The sequence below is a fragment of the Dreissena polymorpha genome, chromosome 9 (assembly GCF_020536995.1).
Source record: "Dreissena polymorpha isolate Duluth1 chromosome 9, UMN_Dpol_1.0, whole genome shotgun sequence".
In the NCBI taxonomy this organism is placed as follows: domain Eukaryota; kingdom Metazoa; phylum Mollusca; class Bivalvia; order Myida; family Dreissenidae; genus Dreissena; species Dreissena polymorpha.
In genome coordinates, this window is record NC_068363.1 from 16,016,712 (window position 1) to 16,033,318 (window position 16,607).

At 34.8% G+C, this 16,607-nt stretch overlaps 1 protein-coding gene across 3 annotated transcripts in view; it reads right to left on the minus strand.

Annotated features, from left to right (window-relative positions):
* LOC127843924 (uncharacterized) overlaps window positions 1-504 on the minus strand; it is a 35,213-nt gene extending 34,709 nt beyond the window's left edge. For all 3 annotated transcript variants that reach the window (XM_052373823.1, XM_052373821.1, XM_052373822.1), the window contains exon 1: window positions 382-504. In XM_052373823.1, the coding sequence (XP_052229783.1) occupies window positions 382-427 (46 nt within the window). In that variant the 5' untranslated portion in view covers window positions 428-504. The remainder of the gene's footprint in view (window positions 1-381) is intronic.
* Window positions 505-16,607: the final 16,103 nt, after the last annotated feature.

Consider the following 16,607-nt stretch of genomic DNA (forward strand, 5'->3'; position numbering starts at 1 on the left):
GGTAAACGTTGATAAGTGTTTGCAGTATCAGTGTCCCTTAGCACTTGCAGTGGTAATCAAATTTTGCACCTTAGGACAATAGAAAGGGAATTGTAACTCTCAGCAACCCTTTGGATTATAAAGCTGAGAGTTGAATTATTGACAATTCATGTATATATTGTCTTCAGATAGATTGACGCTCTCAGTTGACAAATATGTCATGTACAAAAAGCTTCCCATCTGAATTTCTTATCAAAGAGCAGTTGTATATTTTGCTTTGGAAGAAGTTTTTAGAAAAAGGAAACGTAAAGATAAAAGCGTAACCATATAGTATCTTCTATTCGAAACGATTTGATCTTAATTTTGATACTAAAAACGGTAATGTACAATTCATAAACGTACCTCTGACACAGTCTGTCAGTTTCGGATAGCTTTCCCTCTGCCCCATGGTCCCTGTCTATTACATATGCTTATTATAAAACTGAAATCGAAAGTTGTGGACTCGCCATCACCTGACTCGAAAACTATCTGATGTTATCTGATAAATTATCTTGTCATCCGGGCTTGGTTGTGTTATACCGAGGGGAAACAACTGGAAGATTGTTCAAGCTTTTCACCACACTGCTTTCCCTTGTCGAGATACTAGTCTGATAACGTAATAAGGCGTTCAGGCATAATTTGAATTGTTTGTTCTCCTCCCACAACTTAAGTTTGTAATGTACCTAGGGGACATATTGTATGCTTATTATTATTGTATTGGTTCATACGACATTAAATGCTTACATTCTAAATTCCACTATGATTATTTAGAGCTTTTATCTTATCTATTTCAGTGCATTATGGGATTTGTACTCGATAAAAAATATTTATGTGTCATGAATGTTACCTGTGTGCAGTTCATAGAAGATCAAACACAAAGTGAAACGAGATTTTAACGCCAGCAATTTAAAGTCCGTTGTGGTCTTTAGAGTTAAAAAAATTAAAGCTTGTAAGCACATTACGCTTACGATTGAGATGCAATAAACAAAATTGGTAGATTAAATCGGTGTATGAATTGGCTAGAAATTACGCCTGATTTATGCATTAACGCCGTCGGTCGGCATTGTATCATAAACATCTTCAATGGGTTTAGGAGATGAGTTCACGAAAATAGCAGATAAAACCTTTTATCTTAACGTTTAACCTTGACCTTGAGCAGGTGTTGCTGAAACATACCTCATACACATCGTCGCAATTAATTGTTGCATGCAAAGCTGCTTAGCTCGTGAACGTGCACCCAGAGATGAAAAATGAAAACTGATCATAACCATTTTGCTTAATGACATACTGGGCAGCAAACAGCATAACTATGGACAAACTGTAAGTTTGATTTAAGTCCAACATGGTAAAAATATTGAAGTTAAAGAAATATTTTAATATGCAACGCAAGGGCTTTTTATCTCAAATGTTAGTTATACTCATTCACCACTTTGTCAGCTATATTCAATGGTAAATCAAATAGAAATGTGTGTATTACTGGGGATTTATATTTTCTTAAGCATCTTCATTATATAATTACGACATGTTTCAAGTTTCTTATGTATTTCTTGAGAAATGTTGACATAGTTTGCTATAAACAATTATTTCATTTTATGCCGATTGACATACCAACCAACTAACAAGAACAAACAGTGACTCCGATATAATCCTCTCAAACTCAAATGGATTACAATAATATACATCATAAATACTCCACTTAATTTCCAAACCACACAAAAATGGACGCACTAACTGCATATTTCGCCTGTATGGTAACATAGCTGCCTATGTCACCTGTGTGGATACCTAGCCGCCTATATCTCCTGTGTGGTAACATAACAAACCTTTCATGTGAATAAACGAAGCTGCTTATCTCAACATTGTAGCAACATAGCTGCCTATCTGACCCATGTGACAACATTGCTGCCTATCTCACCATTTTGGCCTTGTGGCGACATAGATGACTATCTCACCTGTGTGACAACATAGCTTCCTTTCTAACCTGTGTAGTAACGGAGCTGCCTATCTCTTACGTTTGGCAACATTGTTGGCTATCTCACCTGTATGGCAACATCGCTTCCTATGTCACCTTTGTGGCAACGCAGCTGCATATCTCACTTTGTGGTAACATAGTTGCCTATCTCACCTGTGACGAAACATAGCTGCCAATCTCACTTGTGTGGTAACATAGCTGTCTATCACACCTGTGTGGTAACATAGCTTCATATCTCACCTTTGTGGTAACATAGCTGCCAATCTCACGTGATTGGTAACATAACTGCCTATCTAACCAGTCAGGCAACTTAGCTACTTTTCTCATCTGTGTGCTTACATAGCTGCCCATCTCACCTAGTGGCAACATCGCAGCCTATCGTACATGTAAAGCAACAAAGCTGCTTATCTCAACTTGAATTCACGAAGCTGCTTATCTCAACTTTGTAGCAACATAGCTGCCTATCTGACCCATGTGACAACATAGCTGCTTATCTCACCCTTGTGGAAACATAGATCACCTGTATGGAAACATAGCTGCCTATCTCACCGTTGTTGTTACATAGATACCAATCAAACTTGTGTGGTAACATAGCTGCATATCTCATCTAAGTGGTAACATAGCTGCCTATCTCACCAGTGTGGAAAAATAGTTGCCTATCTCACCTTTTTTTGTAACATAGCTTCTTATCTCACCTTTGTGGTAACATATCTGCCAATCTCACGTGTGTGGTAACAAAACTGCCTGTCTGGCAACTCAGCTGCTTATCTCATCTCTGTGCTAACATAGCTGTCCATCTCACCTGTGTGGAAAGATAGTAGCCTATCGTACATGTGAAGCAACAAACCTGTTTATCTCAACTAAGTAGCATCATAGCTGCCTATCTCACTCGTGTGACACCATAGCTGCCTATCTCACCTGTGTAGTTACATAGCTTCCTATCTTACCTTCGTTGCAACATAGATGACTATCTCACCTGTGTGACAACATAGCTTCATTTCTAACCTGTGTAGTAACACATCTGCCTATCTCATACGTTTGGCAAAATTGTTGGCTATCTCATCTGTGTTGCAACACAACTTCATATCTCACCTAAGTTGCAACAAAGCTGATCTCACGTGTGTGGCAGCATAGCTGTCTATCCCACATGTGTAGAAACATAGCTGCCTATCTGCTCTGCATGGTAACATAGCTTTCCATCTCACCTGTGTGGTAACATAGCTGCTTATTTCGCATGTGTTGCAACATAGCTGCTTATTTAACATGTGTGGCAACATAGCTGCCTATCTCACCTTCGTAGAAACATAGCTGCCTATCTCACCTTTGTGGTAAAATAGCTGCCTATCTCGCCTGTGTGGCAACATAGCTGTCTCTCTCACCTGTGTAGAAACATAGCTGCCTTTCTAACTTGCATGGTAACATAACTTCCGATCTCACCTGTGTGGTAACATAGCTGCCTATTAACATGTGTAGCAACATAGCTTCATATTGCACTTGTGTGGTAACATAGCTGCCTATCTCAAATATGTTGCAACATAGCTGTCTTATTTCACCAATGTGGCATTATAGCTGCCTATATCACCTGTGTTTTACAAAGCTGCCTCTCACCTGTGTGGCAACATACCTGCCTATCTCACTTATGTGGCATTATAGCTGCCTATATCATGTGTGTTGTTACATAGCTGCCTATCTATGATCAACAATCTTAGGCCACATAATTAGCAAACCAGGCATAGCAAGTGTTATCAGCTCATGTTTTTAAGTGAACGTAGTTTTTAAGGCTTAATCATATTTTGCTATAATATTCGTGTGCGCATCATGGTTTTATTTTGTTCTATATCACCAATACAATCGATAATTTCATAAATTGAAACATTTTGGGAGACATTTAATAGTCACACGCTTCAAGACTAAATAAATCTGCTATACTTTTTTCCAAGGGCTTATTCAGAGTTTTTAGGGGAAAAAGACATATTCGTTTAGGTAACAACAAAACGGCTTAATAACGCACTTTTGTATATTTGACTAAAAATAAAAATCCACGCCGTTAAAAATTTGGACGTATTAAACCAAAATTACGAGAAACACAAATACATATATACATCGAAATTAAATGTTTACAGTTAACAAAGATTATACCATGTCAGCTTTTCTATTTTTTATTAGATATTACAGACACTCGAATTGTAAAAAATACTATTGAATGCTTCGATAAAGGGATTTAAAAAATATCAAAATTACAATTTGCCAATTTATGTTTGACTGTTAAAAAGAACATTCTATCTCACTAAGCAAGTGACACTAATATGATGAAAAATGATAGTTTGATATCTATGAAAGTCTAAAAAGTTACAAACGCAAAACGATTGAATAATTTGGAATGCGTCTGTTGATTTGTTTCATTTGTAACAAAACGTGGATCGCTGACATAACGTATAAAAAATAATTTTTTATAACAATTCGAATGACCGTGTGGTTACGATGATAGCCTTCAAATCCACATGATACTGGTTTGAGCCCCAAACAACTGTTTTCATATAATGCCCTGTGTTTTAATTATATTCGTCTTATCATAATGGAGTTTATAGTTGCGGTTTTTATTTTTTACAGATAAAAAAAATGTATAAGTAAAGAGCGTGCAATTTATTCGAACAAGCAAATTATACTTCACACTAGAAACCCATTTTAAAATATATGTCATTTATTGAAAATCATCAATCGATAGCATTAACAAACTATAACTACCATCCCTTTTAAAAGCTTGCGTCGTGTTGTGGTAGCATATTAACTTTTGCTTCATGAGGCCTCAGGTTCCAATTCCAAGCCGGGCACAATTGTTTATCGTATTTGTTTGCCTTGTTATTATAAGTATTTATACATTCATTTTATGACCATTTTGAAAATACGCAAATCCGTCAACTAGCGTTGATTGATACATTCAAACAAATCTCCATGTCTGTGATCAAGTACATTTAATGTACAAAAAAATAAAAGGCATAGAGTCAGAAACTATACAACCATGGCTATTTATTTTTATCATAAGCAAAACAAATTAAAAAATATCATTTAAATGATGTTGTTTTTTCATGTAGATTATTTTCAAAGATGCAATCCGGATGTTGCTACATCAAATATAGCGATCAGAGTTTGACGTTATTCTAAATGGAAACACAATATTTACGTCATCCAAAATCAGGGGGGCACGCGTATACGGGAGCTTACCGCGTTTAAGTGAGAAAGTTGTTGCAAAACTTCAAAGATGGCGTCGTTTGTTTGATTTTCTTAAAGAAAGGGAGGATATTTTCACCCGGTAAGCCCCTTTGTATTTATAATTATTTTAAATGAATACGCCGTTTCGGCTCTCCGGTGTGTGTGCTTCCCTCGGTTTTTTGTTTCAAGATCGTAGACGTCGGGATAAAAAAGTTATTGAAGGAAAACCGTCCACAAATCTGTTGTCTACTTACGGGACGTTCGAGAAATTGGATCTACAAATATCATTTTCTCTTATAATACACAGTATTGACACACGTGAACAGTAAAATATAAATGAAATCATTATTATTTCATTTTACCGACGCCGTTTTATCACTGATAATTAATTTATTGGCAAACATTATTGGTTTAACCCCCTTATTTGGAACTGACTTCCTTTTAAGCACATTTTGGGACCTGACTTCCAAATGACAAACAGCTCTTTCATATGTAAAAGAGCTTGACATGATATACCTACCCATCTTAAATAAAGTGTATATGTGTACTTCAATATTATAGTTTTATAGCATGTTACCAGGTGCAATATAAGTGTTTTCTTAATCACGTTACTTACTGTAGAATAATAAAAATGCTGTTCGAAAAACCTGCCGACCAATTGAATCAATATTTTCAAGAAGATGGGTTGTGTGGTGGCTGATGTACGAGATAATAGAACGTTAATCTTTCAGTAATATTATAATTAATTTCATGTATTTTATGACATGTCGACCTTATTCTGCTATGAACTTTTTTTAACCATTCTTTTACTGTCTTTTGATGCAGGTTAAAGGGCGAAAATAAGTGCATCTTTCGTTGCAGTATATGTAATGAGGAATTTTACATCAGGGGAGGATTGAGATATCATGCCCCATTCATGGACCAATGAGCTTAAATGTAGAATATGCAAGAAAGAATCCTTGAACAGAGCCGGACTAAAACAGCAAATAAAAACACGAACATAACAAAACATGTACAGCTGATGTTGGTAGTGTTTTTGTTTTATTTATAAAGTCTTCATAGACACGTCTGACATATAATTGCTATGAGTGCTACTTATTTACATGATAAAAAAAAGATTTGGGTCGGATTTAATTCGTTTTGCATTTGACATATTAACATTACTTACGATTAAAAGGCAATGTTAGGAACAAACGAAATAATCTTTCTAAGTGAACCAATACTTTATTCCCTCAATACAACAGTCATAAATAATATGTATTCATATAGGTATAAAAGTGAAAAAACATACATGTATAAAAATTATATTGATCACTTCTACTGAAATCATATCGTGTATTGCATTTGCACAAATCTTTCTATCCACTACAAATTTACTTTTTGCGATTATAATATAGTGACCAACTCAGAACTGGTTTAAAAGAAGGTCGTCCAAAATGTGTTACATCAAAGTCACATACATGTATCAGTATTGTTATGGTAAAACGCGTCAAATGTCATTGTATTAAATAAACAATTCATATTTAAGTATCATAAAAAAAAAACATCCATCGATATGCATCTTCTAAGCAGATGTCAGGTATTCCAAATTGCTTCATGTATTCCGAATCGCAACAATGGCAGTATTTGGTTACATCAACCTTATACTAGTATCAAACCGGCTGTACCCTCTTCTGTTTGTCATTACACTTTTATTGCACGTATATGTGATTGTTTGGCAAGGTACTTCCACGTAATCTTTTTTGTTTGATTGGTGGGTTTTCATGTACATATCGCATTCTAGAGCGGTACACACTTCGTTACGTCGTCTTTTTTAATCTTGGCATTCTCAACATATACACTTGGCGTTTAGATATCTGGAAATAGTAAGCATAGTATTCCGTTGGATGCATATTCAAACATAAGTATGTCAATATGTGTTAAAATAAACAGGTAAGAATTACACTGTGTTTATAATACCGTCGAATGTCTTATATTACACACACTAAATGTTAGCGTTAAGTACGCGATAAAACATATAATAATACAAATTAATAATAAAACAATTAATAGAAAAAAGAAAACTCTTGATTTCTTCAAGTGAAAATGTTTTCCAAGACATTCGCACCAATGCGGAATTTATTCACGAAAGTTATTTCGCATAAAACCTTGTAACATAGGAAAGAGCTGTTAATCATTTGGCAGTCAGGTCCCAAAATGTGCTTGAAAGGAAGTTTAGTTCCAAAAATGGGGGTTAACCCGTTATAATTCGGCATAAAATGAATTAATAGACATAACAACGCGTCGAGATATAGAGGATATTTGTTGGATTCGGTGGATTATCGATTTTAATTCACGAGTGATCATAGAAAATAATATTTTCACGAGTGGCGCAGCCACGAGTGAAAATATATATTTTCTATGATCACGAGTGAATTAAAATCGATAATCCACCGAACCCAACAAATTTTCTTTTTATTTTATGCTTTTTTTTCACAGTTTATATACATTGTTAAAGGGTTTAACTGAAGAATTTCGCTTGGAAAATGACGTCATTTCGTCAAAAAAATGACGTCATTTAACATAAACAGTGAAAATTATCGATAATTTTCACTGATAATTTTCATTGTTTGAAACAGTGAAATTATCAGTTTTAATTCACTGATATTTCTCTATAAACCACCGGAAAGCATAAAATAAAATAAAATATTCGTGATTTATGTTATATTTTACTGTACACATGCACAAATACTATTTATTATGAGAGAAAATGATATTCGAACATCCAACATCTCGAAGGTCAAGTAATTAAACAACAAATTTGTTGACGGTTTTGCTTCAATAACTTTTTTATTCCGACGTCTAAGGTTTTGAAACAAAAAACCGAGGGGAGCACAAACACCGTAGAGCCGAAAGGGCTTATTCATTTAAAAGAAATATAAATATAAACTGGCTTACCGGGTGAAAGTATCCGCTACTCGTTCACGAAAAACACTTAAACGACGTCATCTTTGAAGTTTTGCAACAACTTTCTCACTTAAACGCGGTTAGCTCCCGTATACGCGTGTCCCCCTGAAAATAGAACTCGGGTTGTAAATCATTAAAGATGGTCGTCATGATAAAAGGGCATCCGCTGTGAGCAACCGCGTAAGTCGTCATCTAATTTGGAAAGTCAAATGTGACAACAATTGAGATGGCAGCTTGGATGAGACGACATCTAAGACTGCCGAAATGATGTTCTGGCCATCGTTCCAGTACGGTTAAATGATAAAACATCTTCCCAACTGTTCCTTGAGGTAACAGTAAAAATCTCAAAAATGTTAACTGCAGTCAAAAGTAAATATCACCCAAATGTCCACTGCATAAAATTATAAAATAAAATTATCCGACATATCAACTCGTCACTGTGGTCGAATATTCAAATCATCCGAGAGACCGACTTTCCAAGACGATCAAATAGACTTCCGTACCTTCCACCGTGGTCAAAAGTTCAAATCATAGGACTGTCCACTTTATTTAAATGCTCAATTCATCCGACTGCTACATTGTTTACTGAGGTTAACTATCAAAATCATGCGACCGACGTACGGTCAACGGCGGTCAAATGTTAATTTTATCCGTCTGCCATATTGTGTTCTCTTCAGTCAAATGCCGACTTCCGAACTGTCTACTACAGTCAAATGTTCAATTTATTTGACTGACCGACTGTTCGATGATTAAACGTTCACATTATCCGACTGTTCAACTGTCCACTGCTGTAAGCCGGCTAACTTACTACCGATTGTAAACGAAAGTGCATCTGACAAACCAACTGTCCACTAGCACAAGTTTTTTCAATCGTTTAATAATCTTTTTATCCAACTTAACAAACTGTTAACATAACTATATAATACGACTACAAACACTCCGTGTCCTCATAGAATGAACCTTTGAACTTCCAATTACAAACATACAGACAGACATTTTTATTGAGGACTTGTACATAGTACATCGCCTCGACAAATACATTTATAAAGAATATGTCAATATAATAAGGCATTCTCATGTTCGTATTTAAAAAAAAAAAAAAAAACAATAAATCGAAAGGTGTTAACGCGTAATAAAACGATTTTATCAAATATATATTAATTTATATAAAATGTGTTAAACACTTATTAAACATATATTTCTATATAAATTGAAATAAAAGTTAAGAAGAACATGTGTCGAAAAATGCGAAATAAGCCAGATATTTAATTCCGAAATCAAAAATGTCTGTACAGTCGAATTCGCCAGCATGTAAATCATGCATGTACGATGTGAATCTAAATTTAGTTTAACGGTTCATTTTAAATTCCTGCAACGATATATATTCATACGACCCACGAACACTAACTAAAAATACTAATGCTTCGGTTATTGTAAGAAAATATGTATGTAATATCTTTGTCACAATCGGCTCTAGGCGCTAATTTGTCTTTGCTGCATTTTATGAAATTCGTCTTAAATGTATATTTTGCCTTACCTATGTTGTGTAATTGTAATATATTTTATAGATATATTACAATTTAACACATATAAAAAATTGTATAATCTCGCTGTAAGTAAACATAAATGACGACACCATTTCTGAAAATTATAAAACATTGAATCTACATTCGATTTTGCAAAATATATGTTTACAGACGTGGTTAACAATTTGAAAAAAAGACTATGATTGTTTGCTCATAGCATATTTAAACAAAGCTAACAATTTGAGATAAATACAATTAACATTTTCTGCAATTTATACATGCTTAGTTGTGTTGCATTTGTATAGGAACAAAAATAAATCAACACACATTATTTCGGAAATATATTCAATATAGAAATACTTAAGTACTTTTTCACGTCATTGCCTGCCTCTTTGCGTATTTTTTTTTATCTCCCCCTGCCCCTTTCAGCCTCCGCCCGCTATGTTTGTGTCAATCATCAGTTTCAATCGGAAAAATAATAGAGCGTTTGAAACATTTGTTTTCCGTAGATAATTAAGCGAACATAAATACGTGTATTGGCGGCATAATATAGAGTTCCGATTAAAAGGCCAACGTGGTGTGGTGGTAGCATGTTCGCTTGTGCTGCTAGAGTTCCCGAGTATGGCAAATTGGTTTTATTTTATGTTTATATGTGTTGTTATAAATTTGTAAAACTATATATTTAAGGTTTGTTAGTAAATTAAGTAAATAATTTCGAAATCACAAACATCGCTGTCTCTTTGATTTAAATACAAAGGTATATCGAGAGTTTGCTTGAAATTGAATTGAAGGTAGTTCGTATACATTTTGCCAAAAATACTGACTTTAGAAAACAATGACAAAATTTTGGACCTTGCATAGATACAACACTCCGAAAATAAACTCAATTTCAGTATCATTTGAAACAAACTTTTCTGAAACATAACAGACAAGACTGCATAGTATGATTCATCCGTTTCTTATTGGGTCATGTCTAGTTTTATATGCATTTTAAACACTCAGACGCCTTTAATAATTGATATGCAAGAAATACTGATCATGTTAAAAGATTCATAAAAAATATGTATATTTTTCTGCCACATTTATAACAAATGCAAACGAAATTATGTGCACACTTAATAAATAGTCAAAGACACGTGTTGACTTACATATTGTGTCAGATATCTAGAAAGAAACAATCATATGTAAAATAAATGCTTACACACAACATTACCTGGTATGTGCACTTTGTTAACGACATCATTTGACGTAGTATTACGACACATATCAAGTTATATCGACTGAACATCGAGCGTAAAAAGATTGCTTAAAGGAAAGTTAAACGGAAAAATCAATAAATGCTTAAGTTAATATCGAGCATACGATTACTTAAATGTTAATACAGAGCATGCATGAAATTCTTACATGAAAGTTAATATGGAGCATAAAAACATGCTTACATGAAAGTTAAAACAGACTATATAATACCTGCTAGCATGAAAGTTAACATTTCATTGAGAACGCGCATATGAAAATTAACATTAAGCACGCGTTTAATTCTAACATGAAGAATTGACATAGCATTCAATAAATGATAACGCGACAATTGATAAAGAGCAAACAATTAATGCTTACATGAAAAGTAACATATAGTATACCAGACCTGATAACATGAAAGTCATCATCGAGCAAACAATACGTTTTTACATGAAAGGAAACATAGTTAATACAATACATGTTTACATGAAATTTAACATCGAGCATTCAATATATGATTACATAAAAATTAATATAGAGCCTACAATTAATGTTTTCATTAAATTTTACATACAGTATACTATTAAATTACATTAAAGTTAACATAGAACATACACTATATGCTTAAATAAAAGTGTACAAAGAGCATGCAATAAATGCTTACATAAAAGTAAGCATAAGACGTTAAATAAATGCTTGCGAGAAAATTAACATAAAACATACGCTATATCCTTACATGAAGTTAACAAAGAACGTATGATAACTGCTAAGAGGTTTGCAAATATAACATTTTCAATAAATACTTACATGAAAGTCAACATTGGAAATAAGATGAATACAATTATTGACGACGTTTTCATAAATGTTTATAGAAGAGGCTACCAATAATATTAGCCAATCAAACACGAACCATGGAATTCAGGTGCATGGGAGGCAAACCACGAGGGCGTTATCTTGAGTTCGTAAATAATCCTGCATCAGGACGAAAACAGAAGTTGTGTATTAACCGATTAAAAACGATAATGCGAACATTTTTTAGTCTAACACAATTTGACTACTATTGGGACAACTATGTATTATTTTATTTCATTTCTGTACTGTTCAAGAATGAATACAGAAAAAGCTTGCTCTCATCATTACTTGAAACTTACAAGTCCTCGGACCTTTTCCAGGAATTTCTTATTGAACGCAGAGTAAATTATTGGATTTGCTACTGTTTTAAGCAAGTAGGTCATCCTTCCAAACAACATGTAGCGGACGACCGTAGGCTTTAACTTATGGCCCGGCTCGGTAACGAGAAAAAAGCAAATCCAATGTGGTATCCATGAAATAACAAAGATGTCGCAAACCAAGAAAGTGGTGCAAACGGCTCTTGTGCTCGCGAAGCGAATACCTTGAACCATTGGTTGTTCTCTTGCAGGCAAAACATTTGATTTTTTCTGCTCCGATGTTGGTGTTCTAACGCTCAGGCTTCAAATACCTCGAACCATTGGTCGGTTTCTTGCAGACGAAACATTTTATTTTGCTTGCTCCGATGTTGATGTTCTAACGGTCAGGCCTCGGAAACCTCGAAGCATTGGTTGGTTTCTTGCAGACGATACATTTGGCGTAATCTTCTCCGAAGTGTGTGATCTATTGATCGCGCTCCGAATACCTCGAACCATTGCTTGGTCTGTTGCAGGCGATATACCTGGTGTCACCGGTTCCGAAATTGATGCTGTCATAAGATATGTTAGCTTGACCATTTCACTTTTCACCGAATGTGATAAAGTAATTTTCTTCATTTGTTTAGGTGCATCTGTCAGGTCATCTTTAAATGAAGGGAATGCTTTAAGTTCCATAGTGGTGGCAGATTATGTAGTTTGTTTAGAAGGGCTTGTGAACCTCGTACTGTTTGTTTCAGCAACAACGAAAAGGGTCGATAAAGGTTCCACTCTATTTCGTTTAACGTTAAGCCTCGAAAAGAAAGAAGATCCTCTTGGTCTCTGTGTTTGTCTCTCAAAAGCAGATTTTTTGATGTCCAGAATTGTTCGCTCACTTTTTCGCACGGTAAGTGCCACGTTAGTGTAACTTATGATGACAGTTAGTGTGGCACAACAAAACACGATGAAGACCATAAGATAATAGAAAAACAAATTGGTGTCCATCGAAACTGATTTGCACAATCCACCAACATTTTGAAACAGCCAGAAACATGGTATGACATCACCGTTGTGACAAGATTCACCACGAGGCAACCGTTTCTAGCCCGTTTGTAAGTTAATAGTAAACTGCTTGCTTTGCAGATTTTAAGGTATCGATCGACTGCCAGCCCACAAATCAGAAATGATAAAGATAAAACTATGGACTGGCTTAAGAACATGTGGATTTTGCAGATGACGTCATTTCCGTATTTTGTCCAGACTGTATTTGTAAATGTGACATAGACTAGAACGTTGAATACAGATGAGAAAAAGTCGCAGGTCGCTATGAACAAAATGAACCAGTCCGTCGTACTAGCAGGTTTGTGCTTGACGAAGACGAAAAGTACAATAAGATTTCCCAACACACCCAATGCGATGATGGCGTAGAGAAACATATTGTAGGCCGCTAGAATTTCCTGCGTTATTACTGGCATGTTTCGAGTCAAGTTTAGAAGAGAACAGTTGTCCCAATCACCTGCACAGAAGATTGATACATTGGATGTCATTTTAAGAACTTTCGCTTTTTGGTTCACAATTGTGTCAAATGTTCTGTTCAACGTTGGACCACTTTTGGTAAATCAAGTATCTAATTGCTGTAAATATCGGAAAAAATATTTTGATTATATTATATAAGCCTATCACTATCTATGCTCTAATTGGATACATATGATTTAATACAATATTATTTATTATGCATAGCAAATTGGTGCCGGCAATGATGTACACTTCAGGTGTTTAAATAGAGAATATACTGGCAAATGAATAATCACGACCTTAATAAATAATTAATTAATAAAATGACATTGGAATATAATTGTTTATGAAAGGTATTACCCGAGTCCTTCTATCGAGAGACAGGAAATGCAATAAATTGTTTTATCTCATAAAATGTCATGAATATATATGTATAAATAAATAAAGGAATAAATATGAATAAAAAAAATAATATATATATATATAAATATTTGCATGCAATTAAAATAAAACAACACAAAATTGAGCATACCTTTAATTACTCTTACGCCGCGTATACCGGTTTATAATGGATCTCTTTTGACCATTTTAAGTGGACAGACACCATAACTGACCCCTATACACGACCCGTAAATCGTGCTTGCGTCTCATCAAAATATATGGATCACGGCTTGCAAGGGCTTGACAAATTTACAAGCGTCGCGGCGACATGATCGGAAAATCAAGCGCCGCGGCAAAATGGATTTCGAAGTTCAGGCACAGCGGGCCCGCTGTGCTAAAACCGCCTGGGGAAATGCCTATATATTATATATATTCATATATTCATATATATATATATACATACATACGTCTATACATGGTATCTAGTTTCACTAATTGAACTGGTGTTCCTCCGGCTACAGAATAATATAAACCACAAAAAAGCAAAACTTCTGAAAAGAATTACCGCAACTGCTAGTCATATCCTTTCACATTGTCGTTCGTCTCATATCGACTTTATTTTGTAAATGCCGTCTAAATGCGATTCTTTTATGCATATATAAGCAACCTGCACTTCGCTGTTGCAATCGAGGCGACGGCGTTTTATATCATGAAACCACGTTATTGGAATTATTATAATATTACAGATCAAAATGTGTGACAGAGCTGATATTTTACGCTACGACTTTTTAAAACTAATTAAATCACAAATGTAGACAAACAAAAGTTGAGAAGAAAACTGATATGTTCATGGATAAATTACAAGGAAATAACAACGGGGTGAATAATTACACGTCGACCAAAGATTCTAAGGCACTCACCTGATAACCTAAGGAGCTGAACTGTTCTCAGCAGGTAGTGTTCACTAGCTTTCACAACAGATCAACAATAAAAACTTTCCCAACACCCGGCAACCATGTTTTCAAAGAAGCATGTTTAACCCCGCGCAGATAAGTGCATTGTTTCTTAATTTTCTGAACAAATTTTACGTAGAGAGGGTAATTAACGTGACTTCTATAATATTCCAATGCTTTTATTTAAGACACAAGAGGAAAATATGGTCACGGACCGTATTTCACTTATTGAGGGAAAAGTTGAAAAGAATGAAAGAGAAAGTTGTATGCAGATTTCGCAAACTAGTGTAACTTTTAGTGTTGAGTGTTGCTTTTCCTTTAATTTATCCTAGTTTCCCAGAATTTGACCCCACATCACCCAGTCTCGAATTCATCCGAGACATCATTGGAATAAATGTTCTTATCAAGTTGCAGGGCGATTATGTAATACATGTAGCCTTTGGAGTGCTCACGATCTTTTTATTTAACTTGACCTGTTTACTTACTTTTGGGTCGATACACTATTATGACTTATTTTCTAACAACATGCCATGAAGATTATGCAATGAATGTGGCATCCTGAGTGTGTTCCAAGTTTGTTCATTCATTTGACTTAGTGACTTATTAAAACTCAGCCGGGATGGTATAAAGGCAATTGACCTGACCAAGTTTAATTAAGATTGAAAATAAATGCGGCCAGTGTATTATTCACAAGGCAAATAATGACACCATAAGACGTACGACCTAATACAAACGACGAACAAAAGACGGTGACAAAAGCTCATCGTGAGCGCGTTGTAAATCCAAAATTATTTTATCGAGTTCATAAATATTACCGATTCTTGAAAAAACGCGTGACTGCCCGTACGTTGGGTGGTACATCAGGCTCGACACTTATACAACAACGGTTCGGTAAGCCTCGTTGTTCTTTTATTCTTACCCTCACCTGATATATTACACGATGGCAAGGCGATATATCGAGAACCATTCCTGTAAGCAAATGTATTGTCGGGATCATGTGGACAGTGTACGTGTATCTATGTATCATCGACTTTACTGTTAGTTACGCCTTTATAGCAAATTAACGACTCGCTACAATGACAGGTTTCTACTACTTTGCCACCTTACCGATGTATTCTGAGCGTTATAGCAAGCTTTGGAAAATTCAGCATTATTAATCACATGTCGTGCTGTAACAATATCTACACCAACCTTTTCCCTTTTGGCTCTGTTATATTTTGTGAGACTTAATATCTCGTTCTAGTGTATGTGTTCTAGGTTTACGCTTTGGACGTTGTTGTTTATGATGTAATAACATGTATAGGTGTTGAATGCATATGTCGACATATTTTTTAGTCTGTGCTTACATCCTCCACCTTAAATGATAGAACAAATTTTAAGAGTTTCTGTATTTAACATGAAAACTGATGTATGCTTTAAAATATATTTAAAAGATATTGACACGAACCCGGGTAATTTAAATTGAAATGCTTCCGATAAAACCTCCCGGTCATCAAGACAGATTTAAAACTACATCGGATTCTGTAGTAAGCGTTTGTATACAATCCACGTTTTATTTCAACTTATTTGATCGCATTTGTAAAGCTTGCTAATTTACCAAACTATTACTTTTAAAAAAGTATATGTCTTTGGTTGTAGCACTGTTATTATATTATAATGTGTATAATGCTTTTGTTCTGAGTCAGGTGATTTCGTATTGATTAAGTCC